At 39.0% G+C, this 14,400-nt stretch overlaps 1 protein-coding gene across 1 annotated transcript in view; it reads right to left on the bottom strand.

Annotated features, from left to right (window-relative positions):
* Positions 1–4,293: 4,293 nt before the first annotated feature.
* The window catches only part of RARRES1 (retinoic acid receptor responder (tazarotene induced) 1), a 31,842-nt gene continuing 21,735 nt past the window's right edge, over positions 4,294–14,400 (bottom strand). The window contains exons 5-7 of the mRNA XM_011965024.1: positions 12,799–12,935; positions 5,093–5,155; positions 4,294–5,011 (exon numbers count right to left, since the gene is read on the bottom strand). Coding sequence (XP_011820414.1) covers positions 4,865–5,011; positions 5,093–5,155; positions 12,799–12,935 — 347 coding nt within the window. The 3' untranslated portion in view covers positions 4,294–4,864. The remainder of the gene's footprint in view (positions 5,012–5,092; positions 5,156–12,798; positions 12,936–14,400) is intronic.

The raw sequence follows: 14,400 nt of genomic DNA, 5'->3' as shown, positions 1-14,400 counted from the left end.
GAGAATAGTCACAACTACTGGAACTAAACTGGATAAATTTGAATAATAAGTAAAAATTTTACTCATTTTTAATTTGTAAAACATCCTGGTTATAATGTTACAGTGTTAGGAAAGGTCTTAGATATTTAATCTAATACCAGCATTTCATAGGTAATGACTCAGGCCTAGCTGGTGGGAGTAATTAGAATAGGTTCATAAACGGACAGATCAGGACCAGAACCCACATCTCTTTCTAACTCATTAGTTATAGTTGGCAAAGATCACATACCAACCAAAGTCTGTAGCATAGAAAAAAATTAATGAGAATATTTGTAAGTGAGGGTTGTTTATATTACTATCAAGAAGGATAATTGTTGGCTAATTCAAATATTACATACTTGTGTTGGAGAATAGTAGCAGCACTAGGTAGTATTGTACTGATTCCAACCCTCACTGCACTTGAAAAATCACTGGGGGAGCCTTCAAAGTAAATACCTAGGCCTACACCCAGTAATTTAAAGTATTTGACTGGATCAAGATAAAATGTTTTTTGGGTGATTCTAATATGCAGACAAAGTTAAAGACCACTGAAGTATTGCCTGCACTGCACTTAAGCCCAAGACATGAAATGAAAAATTTGTGACATTCAGAAGTGTCATATTGCATTCTTTTGTGTGATATTAGAGTTTGATTTTTTTGTTTAATAATTGTTTCTTTTTTTTAAGAGATGGGGTCTTCTAAGACAAAAACCGTCTGACTCAGCAATACCATTACTATATACCTAAAGGAATGTAAAATCATTCTGTTATAAAGACACATGCATGCACATATTCATTGCAGAACTATTCACAATAGCAAGATATGGAATCAACCTAAATGCCCATCAGTGATAGACTAGATAAAGAAAATGTGGTACATACACATTGTGGAATACTATGCAGCCATAAAAAAGAACGAGATCAAGTCCTTTGCAGGGACATAGATGGAGCTGGAAGCCATTATCCTCATCAAACTAACATAGGGAAAGAAAACCAAATACTGCGTGTTCTCACTTATAAGTGGGAGCTAAATAATGAGAACACATGGACACACAGAGGGGAGCAACACACTGGGGCCTAGTGGAGGGTGGAGGGTGGATGGAGGGAGAGGATCAGGAAAAACAACTAATGGGTACTAGGCTTAATACCTCGGTGATGAAATAATCTGTACATCAAACCCCCACGACACAAGTTTACCTAGGTAACAGGACTGCACATGAACCCCTGAACTTAAAGAGATGGGTTCTCGCTGTGTTGCGCAGGCTGCTCACAAATTCATGGGCTCAAGCAATCGTCTGGCCTCAGCCTCTGGAGTAGCTGGGACAACAGGCACACACCACCATGCCTTGCTTGATAACTTTACCTAAAAAAAAAAAGCGTTCCTGTTTTTGTTATTTCTTTCCTCTGTTCACTCTTAGATTGTGTGGTTATAAAATCACTAAAATTTAATCAACTCCAAAGTTTAGGATTTTTCATATTTTAATGTTTTTGAAATCTGTGTGAGTCTCAAAATTGACAGTCAACCCAGTAAGGAGTAAGTCGTGACATGTTGGAATGTATTCCTTTGTACGTGATAGCTATTTGCATTGCTAAAACTGTAAATTATTGAACTGGAGCTCTAATTGCCACTGAAAGTATCTTCAAATAACATTGTAGTGCATAATTGAAATAAGTTAATTGTATTCAAGGAAAATTTATTGTGAGCATTCATTCATTTATCCATTCCAGTAGGTCTTAGGCAGCATGTTAGGTGACTATAGTACTTTGAAAACTAGGAAAGATCACAGAACAGGTCAAAATTTTCTAATTTGAGAGAAATTGATGTAATAAACTATGATGTCATGAATGACTAACATTCAGGTGCAAATAGATAAGCTTCCAACTGACTTTCAAAAGAACTTGTTTAACTTCTAAAAATTCATAATTCAGGTAAGAAGAAAATGAAACTATGAATAAAATAAAATGGAATGTAGACAAAAATCCCTGGTATTATTTTATGTGTCTTAAAATTCTGAAAGTTCTAAAGGGATAGGAAAATGAATGTGATGCTGTATGTAATTGTAATTAGCTAAGAGTGATTCAGAATAATTAGACTCTTAATGAAAAGAGGACGTAGGGAATTTAGTTTTTCATTTTATGCCAAGTGATTTTTCTGTTGTTTATTAGCTAGTGAAACCAATATTGGTAAAATTAAGTTAACAATTTTAGAGTTTGTGCTAGAAAAGATGTTCTGAGGCCAGACGTGGTGGCTCATGCCTGTAATCCCAGCACTTTGGGAGGCCGAGGTGGGTGGATCACTTGAGGTCAGGAGTTCGAGACCACCCTGGCCAATACGGTGAAACCCCGTCTCTACTATAAATACAAAAACCATCCGGGCGGGGTGGCACGCGCCTGTAGTCCCAGCTGCTCAGGAGGCTGAGGCAGGAGGGTCGCTTGAACCCGGAAGGCGGAGGCTGTAGTGAGCTGAGATGGTACCACTGCACTCCAGCACTCCAGCCTGGGCAACAGAGTGAGACTCTGTCTCAAAAAAAAAAAAAAAAAAAGAGAGAAAAGAAAAGATGTTCTGATGATGATAGTGGTAACTTTTTAGTTGGTTTAACTTTTGGGGGTTTTGTAAATTAATAAATTAGGTAATTGTGTTTGTATATTTGTATGTATAGAATTCCCCTTCATAATCTATTGTATGGTAATAAATCTGCTAAAGGGTTACCTTAGAATCATTACCTGGTTGGATTATGGACACGTTTGTGAGCCTAATCTCACTAATGAAAAATGCCTTTTGTGGCTCATGCCTGTAATCCCAACACTTTGGGAGGCTGAGGTGGGAGGATCCCTTGAGCCTAGGAGTTTGAGACCAGCCTGGGCAACATAGGGAGATAAATAACCAACTGGTGTGGAACATCCGGGAATAGATAACCATTTCTTTCCAAAGTCAAGGTAGCTACCCAATGAAGATCAAACAAACAAACAAATAAAAAGAAAAAGAAAAAGACAAAAGAAAAATGCATTTATGGGGATGAGGACTTTGAGAAAGCTCCAACTCTAGAAAGCTGAAACAACAAGTTTCTAGTCCTTAATGTGACACTAAAAGATTGATTAAATATCACAGGACATTGAATGTACTATTATAATGCTCTTGGGACTTTTTTTGAAGATCATTTGGGGAACTTCAGTTACAGAAATTTATCACTTGATTTTGGCATAATTTAATCACTGTGGATTATTTTTGATAAATTTAGAAAAAGTATCTCTTCATTATCACATAGGTGGGAGAGCTGATGTGTCCTTTAAATGATTGTTTGCAGTGCTTCCAAATACTTACAACTCTTTATTTTTTTTATATATATATATGTATTTTTTAAAATTAAGACTGTATTTCACTATGCTGCCCAGGCTGATCTTGAACTCCTAGGCTTAAGTGATCCTCCTGCCTTTGGCCTCCCAAAATGCTGGGATTACAGGAATGAGCCACCACACCCAGCCACAAATCTTTAAATCATTAAACTTTTTTAAAGAGATGGGGTCTCACTGTGTTGTCCAGGCTAGTCATGAACTCCTGGGCTCAAGTGATCCTCCTACCTCAGCCTCCCAAAGTGCTGAGATTACAGATGTGAGCCATCACGCCCAGCCCGTTTTTTTTTAATTAAAAAAAATTTTTTTTAAATTATAAATCAGCTGGATTTTGGGAAGATAAATGCAAAGCATAGGGTTTTAAGTAGAAAAATATATAAACTAGATCAGCTTATTTTATTTTGTATGAGTTCATGCCTTCTTTAGTATAAACTTTTCTGATTGTCTAAAAGTGCACACTTAAAAGTAATATTTTGGTATATTTTAAGGCTCCTATTTCCTAATCAATTACTGGCTACAGAACCTGGTTTACACACCGACATAAACATTCCACTAAGTGATACTAGTTTTCAGAGGCAAATGATGACAACATTTCCTGGATCAATTCCTCCTGCCTTAAGGAGATACTCCACTGGATTTGATTAGTACATACTGTGTACTATGTATATACTGTGTTTGCTTTTATAAATTACTTAGGCCAACACTCGGTCCAGGTTGTCCTTGTAAATGAAAATGTAAATATTTAATATACTTTCAGTTACATCAGTGTTCGTTTGGATGCATATTTGCAGACAGCTTTATCTGGTGAGACAGATGTTCTATTATTTGTAAAATTTAAGTTAAGCAATGTTACCATTTCATTTAATTCCAGTTTAAGCACAAGTTTTTCCTTTGTATACAAATCTCCATGAGAACATTTAACACATTTCATTATTTAGAAATGTAAACATTTATGTAAAAGTAGGTGGCAAGTTAAAAAGGAATACTTGCCTGAAATCATAAAATATAATCAAGTTCCTTTTAAACAGTTAATTTTTTTTCTATAATTTACTTTCATCGAAAGTATATTATCTTTGTTTACATGCTAGAAGCAATTTAGCAACATAAAATATATTAGCTATAGTATGTTCAAAAGAATGAGAAATGTAAATTCAGAGATGAGACCATCATTTTTTGCAGTTTAAAAAAAATGCTGATCCCGTTGCAACATACACCAATTATCCAGGTTTTACATTTTTGGGCTGAAACCCTGAGGAGCCTGCTGGTGACTGTTTAGCATAGAGCAGAGTTCAGTTTGTGTGCGCTTCCAGAGTTAAAAGCTAAAGCAGACTGAGAAACAAACAAAAAACCAACATCTTTGAATTTTTGAGTTTTTACTTGTAATCATAGGCTTTCCCAAATTGTTCGAAGATCTATACCTTAGCTATTTTACCAGAAAAATGATTTATGCTAGTATCGTCACTTTTTAAGAAGTTGGAAAATATCATTTTTTCTTTTTAGAAATTACTAAGCTCTGTTGGTACAGCTGATCCTTCTTCAGTTCCAGAGGCTTCTTCTGGTGTCTGTAGCTCTTGACAGTGGTACTTCACTTTAAGTGGTTTGCCAGGGTACCAGACCAAGTGAATATGACAGGGAATTATTTCCTAGGAAATAAGAGTTATAAAATACTATAATCTGCAGAAACTTATGGTAAAAACAATTCTACATACAATTTTATGTTTTACCTGTGTTGATAATTCATGAAGTAGAACAGTATAATCAAAATCAATTGTATCATCATTAGTTTTCTAGAGGGAGAAAAAAGAGTTAGTGTAATAAATATGATGGTATTTAGTGTAATAACTATACAATACATTCTTGTTTTGAATGGGTGCCTTGTGTCTCCTACTGCCTTTTAGATTTCAGCCTCAGGGTTTTTGGTAGTATTTTGCTTCAAGATATGGAAGTCATGGATCCTCATTTTTGTCTTGTCACTGAGTTATATGAAAGTCTGGTTGAATGTCTATCACTTTTTTGATGGAGACTGAAGTCTGTGGGAATAGGGAGATTTTTTTTTAACAACCTTAATGATCTTGATACTGTATATGCACCTCAAGATGATATATTAGCCCTGATATGACAGGCAATAAGACAAGGGGAGGGGCAACCAGTAATTCTAGAAGGCCTACCATGGGCCGGGTTCTGTGCTAGGCACCTTCTACATGTTCTCATCTAATTCTCCTTTACGATCTATGTATTATAAGCCTGGTTTTACAGGAGAGGTAATATGAGGTTACAGCTAGGAAATGACAAATGGGAATTCCAACCAGATCTACTGACTCCAACATCCACATTCTTCATATATACCAACATGAAGCTATACCACAGTATTTCTAAAACCAGCGCATTGGATATTTTTCAGTAGGCAGGCAGTTGTCTTCACCTCTTTTATTCACATCGTTTCTATACATTTTACTAGTGACTAAACCAACTCTGTATTTTTTTTTTGACATTTCCTCCCCGCCTCCTTTTTTTTTTTTTTTTGCAAGAGTGCTTATCTGTTCACTAGTAAAAATGGAAGAAAGAATATTTTTTAAAAATACCTTAATTTGGATTATAATTTTAGTCTTTTCCTACTATAACTGAGTACTCCATTTTTCTAAGAGAAAGAATGAGTTACTTAAAAAACAATTTTTTTCTTTTCTCTTTCCACCTATTCCCCCTGTTCTCTACGTCCTGCTTAGCTCTTTAGAAATGGAATCATAATCTTTACCTTCCCTTTTACCAGACACTCCCTGCATGGCAAGCTTATGTATGTGCTCACTTCAAAGCTCGAGAGCTGGAACTCTCTCCCACCAGGAGAAGGCCTCATGAGACAACAGTCAATTTACAATCTCAGTTAGGCCCACGAGGGAACTCTGTCCAAGTATCTTGAGATAATGGCCATTTTACAATCTAGCTCTGCCCACAATGGCACCAGCTCTACCACCCGGTAGATACGGCACCCAAGAGAGTCACACAGACCCTGCAACTGCTCACTCCCTCCCCTGCATGCCATTTATGTCAGCTCCCCCTCTAAAAGCCCTTGTTTTTTGTCCCAAAAGGGAAACAATACCTTAAAGGCAGGAGCCTATACTTCTTCCCCTAAGCTAGCTTTGGAATAAAGTCACCGTCTTTATACCAGACCTCACTCTTGTGAATTGGATTCTGCAAGCAGCAAGTGACTACACTTGCATTTTGGTTACATTACCAGGTTTGTATTAAGACTACTAAAGAATACAAAAAAGCAAATCCCCACCCCCCCCAAAAAAAAGTTTTGTCTCCCCTTTGCCTACATTGATGGAGATTTTTACAAGCCATGAAATTTCCAGTAGGTGAGGAAGTCTGGAGGGAAGATACAGGAGAGGGCCTGGATACATCAGAAATCAACTGCATTTTCTATGGTTTTCTTGGCAGTACTCAGTAGGTTTCCCTCCTGTCTCACAGTGTACCCACAAATGTTCAAAGCAAACATCTGAGGCACAAGCTGCAAAGTCAGAGAATTCATGAGAGAAAATTCAGTGTTTCTTTCATAAGGGAACAGTTACTGGAGGTTCCAGTGATCAGTCTGGCATTGTCGCTTTGAAGGTGTGTTTAGCCTTGTTAGACCTTCATTTGGTGGCTGTCTTGACCTTGGAAGGAAATGGTTATCTATCGCAAGATGTCCCACACCAGCTGAATATTTGTCTCAGACTTTTGTGCTGTCTGTACTATTTTTTAAGTCTTGACTGTTTACCATGTATTTTTATGATTTAAAAATTGGTTTTAGGCTGGACATGGGGGCTCATGCCTGTAATCCCAGCACTTTGGGAGGCCAAAATGGGAGGATCACTTGAGCCCAGGAGTTTGAGACCAGCCTGGGCAATATAGTGAGACCTCATCTCTATTAACATAATAATAATAATAATAATAATAATAATAAATATAAAAATTGGTTTTACTTATACACTTAAAATGTTTTATTGAGAACAATGCCTTATTCTGCTTTTGAAAATGGCATTTCGGAAGGAAATCATGGCAGTCTCCAGTGAGGCAAAAAAGAGGCAGAGCTTAAAACAAATGTTAGGATTCCAGCCCCATTTGACAGACTATTTTGGTAAAAGCACAAGAAGAGTGTTACCCATTTTTAAATACAAAAATGTGAGTCGTGATAATGCTGGTAAAACCCTATATCATTTGACTGAGAACTTTCTCAGTAAAGTTATTGAAACATCCCCTTACATTTTTGTTTTTATAGATTCCTTCTCCTTTAGGAGGAACCACCTTTAAACCAAACCAAAAGCACAGCTTCTTAAAAAACTGCATGAGAGGACATTGTACATCCCAGCCTGGCAAAGGATGCCAAGATCAGACTGCCCTCCCCATGTCAAGCTCTGCCAAGAAGTCGTTATTTTTAATATTATTCAGAAATTATCTTTTTGGCTTCAATTCAGATCATCACAAGTGCCAAATCTTGTGGCCCAAATGGATGGTGATTTGTTGTTACATTTCCTGGTAACTCAGCACTTAATCTTGTTGCAGACAGACTGGAAGTGTTTTGTTTGTTCCCTTTTACTTGGTCATGACCCAGCCCACCCCCTGCCCCTCCACCCTGCTTCCCCCAAAAGGGAGCAAAAGATCTCTAACAGAACCAGGGTGGTTTTAGTAGGAAAAATTAGGCTTAAGTTAGTAATAGAAGTTATCAAAAGTAGATTTCAGCATAATAGATAAGGTAGATAGGATGGTTTCTATATGTAGCTTTGGCTAATGGAGACTTCTACGTAACGTGAAGATGAGCTGACTGATAGTGATGTGCTGCAGGTTAGACAGTTTGGGATGCTTACAAATCTGGTACTGATTGATAAGAATTAGAGCAATACTCAGCTTGACTTTTCTCAATTCATGTTAAAGGCTAAAGGTATGGGCTTATCCATTTTTTCCCTAGCCAGCAAATATCCCTTGTTCTTGGCACAGTCCTCATAGTATTGGGAATGACATCTATTCTTCAGTTCTAAGGAAAGTGTCGTGCCAGTAAGATGGGTCTTACTTTATATTTGTATTTCAGTCCTTTTTTTTTTTTTTTTTTTTGCACACTCTTCCCTCAGGCCTTATTCATGTGGGGCTGTGAGTTTATAAGCTTGTACTTCTTTACACATTGATTAAAAGGTGAAATTAGCCCTGAGTATCGAGATAGTAATTCCTACCCAGAAAGTTTTTGGAAAAATTATCATCTTTATACTTTTTTTGAGCTACCTTGGGCCAAGAGCACCTCCAGTCACTTCCTGCCTCCGTGCCATACTGGCTTTCTCAGCCCTAGTGTCCTGTTACTAGTCTCTCAGAATGGTATTTAGACCTTCTGCTCATAGTGTCTTTTAAAAAATCTTTGCTTGTTGCTTGTGTTGCTTCTTTTGATGAAGGGTCACAGGAGACTTTAGTGGCCACTCATTGGCAGAATTTGAAAATCTTTGTGCATATGTACATACTTTTCTTTAAGAGAACTCTAAGCTGAAATGCATATCAACCTTGAAACCAAATATCCTAATTGCTCCAGGGATTTAAATTTGTGTTAGTTTCACTTCAATCCTTTGTGAGTCCTCATTTAATAGGCCCTAAGAGAGAAATGATTTGCCTTGGGTGACCCAGCAAGTCAGCTGCATATTCAACTATTATTTATCTAACACCCAGACATCACAGGGGGAAAAAAGAAAATCTAAAACACTAACTCAATGAGCATTCTCCCTCTGCATTTCTGTTTTTGTTTGTTTTGTTTTGTTTTTGAGACAGAATCTTGCTCTGTCACCCAGGCTGGTGTGTACTGGCACAATCTCAGCTCACTGCAATCCCTGCCTCCCGGGTTCAAGCAATTCTCTTGCCTCAGCCTCCCAAGTAGCTGGGACTACAGGCGCCCACCACCACACCCGGCTAATTTTTTGTATTTTTAGTAGAGACAGGGTTTCACCGTGTTAGCCAGGGTGGTCTCCATCTTCTGACCTCATGATCTGCCTGCCTCGGCCTCCCACAGTGCTGGGATTACAGGTGTGAGCCACTGCACCCAGCCTGCATTTCTGCTTTTTAACTATCTAGTTACACATATGTCCTCACTTTCCTACTTGCAATTTGGTTAAGGCATATTAGTGGACAGATGATGGACATGAAAGACTGGTTAGAATGGGAGAGAAATACACCTGCTATTTTTTGTACCCTAGTATGTCCTAGTGGTAAAAATGTGTCATATGCAACTGCAAAAGAAAGGGAAACATGTTCGTTATCTCAATGTGTTGCTCTATTCCTATTAAGTTTTCCTCTCACATTTACTACAATTAGTTCTGTATTATCTTGACACCATTTTCTATGCTTAAAACAACCTCTTCCCCCTAACTTTAATATCAGGTACAGTAAAAGCCTCTTGTTGAGGGTGTGGTTATCTTGGTAGATAAGAGTGTGTCAGAAATAGATAGAAACTTATGTAGCAAAAGATAGAAACTTATCTAGCAAAAGAACTGGTACCATATCTTGACTTGTTATGTGGCAACAATCAGATGGTAATTTCTATTTAAAAGCGTTCTATATGGGAAAAGACATGTTCATTTTGATAAGTAAAGACAAAAGCTAGGTTTCTAGTTGATGTGTGTTGTACATGTGGTCTTTGGAAAGCAAACCAAACTTTATTCTTGGCATTAAAAATGATGACTTAATGCTGGGTAAATCCTGTACTCAGAAGATACTCACTGATGATCCATCCATGGGTAAACCTATGAACAAAACAAATTTTTTAAATTGGTGCTTATGATTAGTTCAGCTTGCCTCTCTGATACTCCCAACACCTTCGCTCTTGTCCTGCTCTCAGCTGATTACTTTGCCTCCTTTTTCAGTGAGAAGATAGAAGCAGTTAGAATAGAGCTTCCACAAGATCCCACTTTGATATCTGCCCTCCTAGACTGGGCCACTGTTTCCTGCTTTCCCTCTAGGTGAACTCTCCGTGTTCCTAATATCATCTGGATTAATCACATCCTCTCTTGCCTACTCAAAGATAGTAACTCTAACTTTTCCCTCTCTTTCATGCAATTCCTACTTTGCCTCTCTCTGCCGGACTTTTCCTCATCAACATATAAACATGCTGTTACGTCTCCCAACCAAAAAAAATACAAAGAAAAAACCCTTTCAGCCCTATGCCCACCCATTGTCCAGCTATAGTCCTCTTCCTTCCTTTTACTCTCCTTTATTATAGCTAAATTTCTTGAAAGGATGGAATGTCCACTTCCTCTCCTCTCCTCCCATCCTTTCCTGAACCTACCCCAATCAGGCTTTTGTCCCCACTGTGCCAGTGAGAGGGCTTTTGATAAGCTCTCCATTTGTTGACTTCCAGTTGCTCAGTGAAATGGGCAGTTCTCAGTCCTCATCTTACTTGAGTCTCCAGCAGCATTTAATACTACCAGCCAGTCTTCATCCTTGAAATACTTTTTTTCCCCATATCTCCAACTGTTTAAGTCAGAAGTGTTCCATGATCCAATCCTTTACATAACTTACCTTCTTTGTCTACACTCATTACCTGTGATCTCATCCAGTCTTGTGGCTTTAAATACTATAGGGTGACAACTACAGCTGAGACCTCTCCTGTGACCTTTAGACTCTTCTGTCCAGATGATTATACAGATTCTCTGGTTATAGAATTTAGAATGCCCCAAATCAAGATAATTCTCCCTCAATTCTGTTCCTGCTATAAGCTTCCCCAGTCGGTAAATGAAAACTCTGTCCTTCCAGTCAATTATGCCAAAATCCTAAAAATCATCCTTAATTCCTCTCATTTCTGATATCCATATCCGACCCATGAGCAAATACTGTCAATCTGCCAGAATCCAAACATCTCTCTAGCCCCATTGCCACCACCCTGGTCCAAGCCAGCGCCAGGCCTTGCCTAGAATATTGCAATACTTTTTTCTTTTTTTTTTGAGACAGAGTCTTGCTCTATAGCCCAGGCTGGAGTGCAGTGGTGCGATCTCGGCTCACTGCAACCTCCGCCTCCCTGGTTTAAGTGATTATCCTGCCTCAGCCTCCTGAGTAGCTGGGATTACAGGCACCCGCCACCAAGCCCGGCTCATTTTTCTATTTTGAGTAGAGATGGGGTTTCACCGTGTTGGCCAGGCTGGTCTTGAACTCCTGACCTCAAATAATCCGCCTGCCTTGGCCTCCCAAAGTGTTGGGATTCCAGGTGTGAGCCACTGCACCTGTCCGAATATTGCAATACTTCACTGGTTTTTCTGTTCCTTTATCTCCCTGTTGTCTGTTCTTAACATAGCAGCCATAATGATCCTATTGTAAGTCAGATCATGTCACTCCTCTGGTAAAAACCCTCTAATGGGTAAAAGAGTGAAAGACAAGACTCTTTGAACGGTCTGCAAGGTCTTACATGAACTGATGCTGTCCACTTGCCCCCCTCCATTTGATCTGTCTCTTGGCATGCTCCCCTCATCACTCAGTTCCAGCCACACCAGCCTCACTGCTATTTCTCCTGCTCTCAGCTAATGACTTTGCCTCCTGTTTCACTGAGAAGACAAAGCAGTTAGAATACAACTTCCACAAACTCCCACCCTGATATCCGTCTGTCCTTTTACCAGTATCTGCACCGCTGTTTCCCTCCAGGTGAACCCTCTGTGTTCCTGAGATCATCTGGATTGATCATATCCTTTCCTGCTTACTCAAAGACGTGAAACTTGCAGCCTCAGCTCCTTCCGTCTGACATTCTCTTTCCTTACGGGAGCAGGGCTCAGCTCACCCTCACTTCCCTTTGGCCTCTACTCCAAAGTCACCTCTGCTCAAATTAGCCTTACTTCAGACTAAGTAGTAATTCTGTCAATACCCTGCATTCCCTGTTCCCTACCTCATTTTTTGGGTTTTCTTAGAGACAGCATCTCACTCTGTTGCCCAGGATGGAGTACAGTAGCGCAATCATAGCTTATTGCAACCTCCAACTCCTGGATCAAGCAATTCTCCCAACTCTGTGTCCCGAGTAGCTGGGACTACAGGCATGTGCCACTATATCTGGCTAATTTTTATTTTCTTTGCAGAGATGAGGCCTTGCTGTGCTGCCCAGGCTGGTCTCAAACTCCTGACCTCAAATGATCCTTCCACCTTGGCTACTTAATTTTTTTTTCATAGCATTTACCATCCTATGATACATATTTATTTATTAGTTCACTGTCTCTTCTCTCACTAGAATTAATCTCAATGAGGGCAGCAACGTTGTGTCTTTGTTTGCAACTGTATCCCCAGCCCCTGAAACAATACTTGGCCCATTGCATGAACTCAAATATTTATTGAAATAAATGTGATTAAAACTCCTGATATAAAATTAGAAGTTCACATGAATTCAGTCTAAGGAGACTGCATTGATTGTAACTCTTGTGGCATAAGTTAATTTTCAGGTTTTTCTTACCCACTGCCTCACACTAGTGAGCTGTGCCAAGTAGTAGTGTGAAACCTGTGTTGTCATCTCCCACATCACGTAAGAGCTTCCAAGGAAAGCCAAATCCCAGATGGGTCTCAGATAGGGGTCAATATGTCCATGATTATCTGAAAGAGACAAAAAAAGCACATTTGTATTAATGCATTTTTAAGACAAAATCTCAGAAATTAGAGAAGTGAAATAGGGTTTAAACTTAGTCATAGCAGTCATCTCTCTCACAGCAAGACCTTGAGCCAGATATGTGATTTGTTTGTATCTGTTTCTATGTTAGTATGTAGATTTATATTCTTCAACTTGCCAAACTGAGTAAATCTATTATAAATCAATGGCCATTTGCTGTACTGTATACATGCAAAAATAAGAGCTACGAAGCCTACATTCTATCAAGCCTATGTCCACAAAGTATCTTGGACCCATCTTGTCTTCTCCGAACCCACTGCTACCACCCTTCAGGCCTGGGCTGCTTCTCCCTGAGACCACGGCCACAGTCTGCTACCAAATCTCTCAGATTTCAGTCTTCTCCTTCCAACTGTCTCGCACCTAGCAGCTAAAGTGACTTTTGCATACTCATTACTGAATACTCAAAGATGACATTCAATTTAACTTAAGTCTTGTTAGTTAAGAAGCTTTTTTTTTAAGAGATAGGGTCTTGCTCTGTTACGCAGGCTAGAATGCAGTGCCACAATTATACTTCACAGTAGCCTTGAATTCCTGGGCTCAAGCGATCCTCCTGCCATGGCCTCCCAAAGTGTTGAGATTACAGGTGAGGGCCACTGTGCTGGCCAAGAAGCATTTTTAGTTAGGTTGAAAAATCTATCACTGATATTCACTGATACAAACCTTACCTTCTGATTTAGGTCTACAGTGAATGTGATGGTGGTCTTTGCTTCCTAGTCTACCAAAATATCTTTGTGCTTCTCTGGTCATTCGCTTTAAAGCTAATCAATGTGTTGGCAGCCACTCTGTCACTCTTGTTTAACACGTGAAGAAATCAGGTGGATTTTTTCTGTGGCATTGTTTTCGGACCTAAAATCTTTTACATTTGGCAAACATCTTTATTAAAATTTACACAATATTAGACACTGTGAGAGGTTAGGGATACAGTGACTAATAAATTACTGTTTGTGACTTTTAGGAGCTCAAATTTTATGAGGTGACTATTCATGAACCATCGTTTTATGCAGTTTTGCAGGGATACTATATTAAGGCCTAATAATAGCACAATACATGAGGAATACTAACAAGCTTATTAGGAAACTAATCCTTCTGGGTAAAGTAATCCTTAGCATAAATTCTCTTCTGTATTGGTAGAACTTGGCTGGTTTGTACTCAGAGGTAATTCAAACAGCATTCATTGATTTCTTGGGATCTGTGAAGGATACCAAGATGGGTCCCCACCCTCCACATGTTGACATGGTGGGGTTATAGTTGATACATTCCTTAAGAGAGGGAGGATCAGAAAGCTGAGGGACAGCAGGGAAGGGACAGGTTTCTTTGGGCTGGAGAGGGTTGGGGGAAACTTCACAGAGATGAGATTTTGGCTGGGCCTTGAATTGCTGTCATGTGTGTGGG

Source organism: Mandrillus leucophaeus, unplaced genomic scaffold (assembly GCF_000951045.1).
Source record: "Mandrillus leucophaeus isolate KB7577 unplaced genomic scaffold, Mleu.le_1.0 Scaffold710, whole genome shotgun sequence".
In the NCBI taxonomy this organism is placed as follows: Eukaryota; Metazoa; Chordata; class Mammalia; order Primates; family Cercopithecidae; genus Mandrillus; species Mandrillus leucophaeus.
The sequence above is the reverse complement of the archived record's forward strand: the minus strand, read 5'-3'. Positions and strand labels throughout refer to the sequence as shown.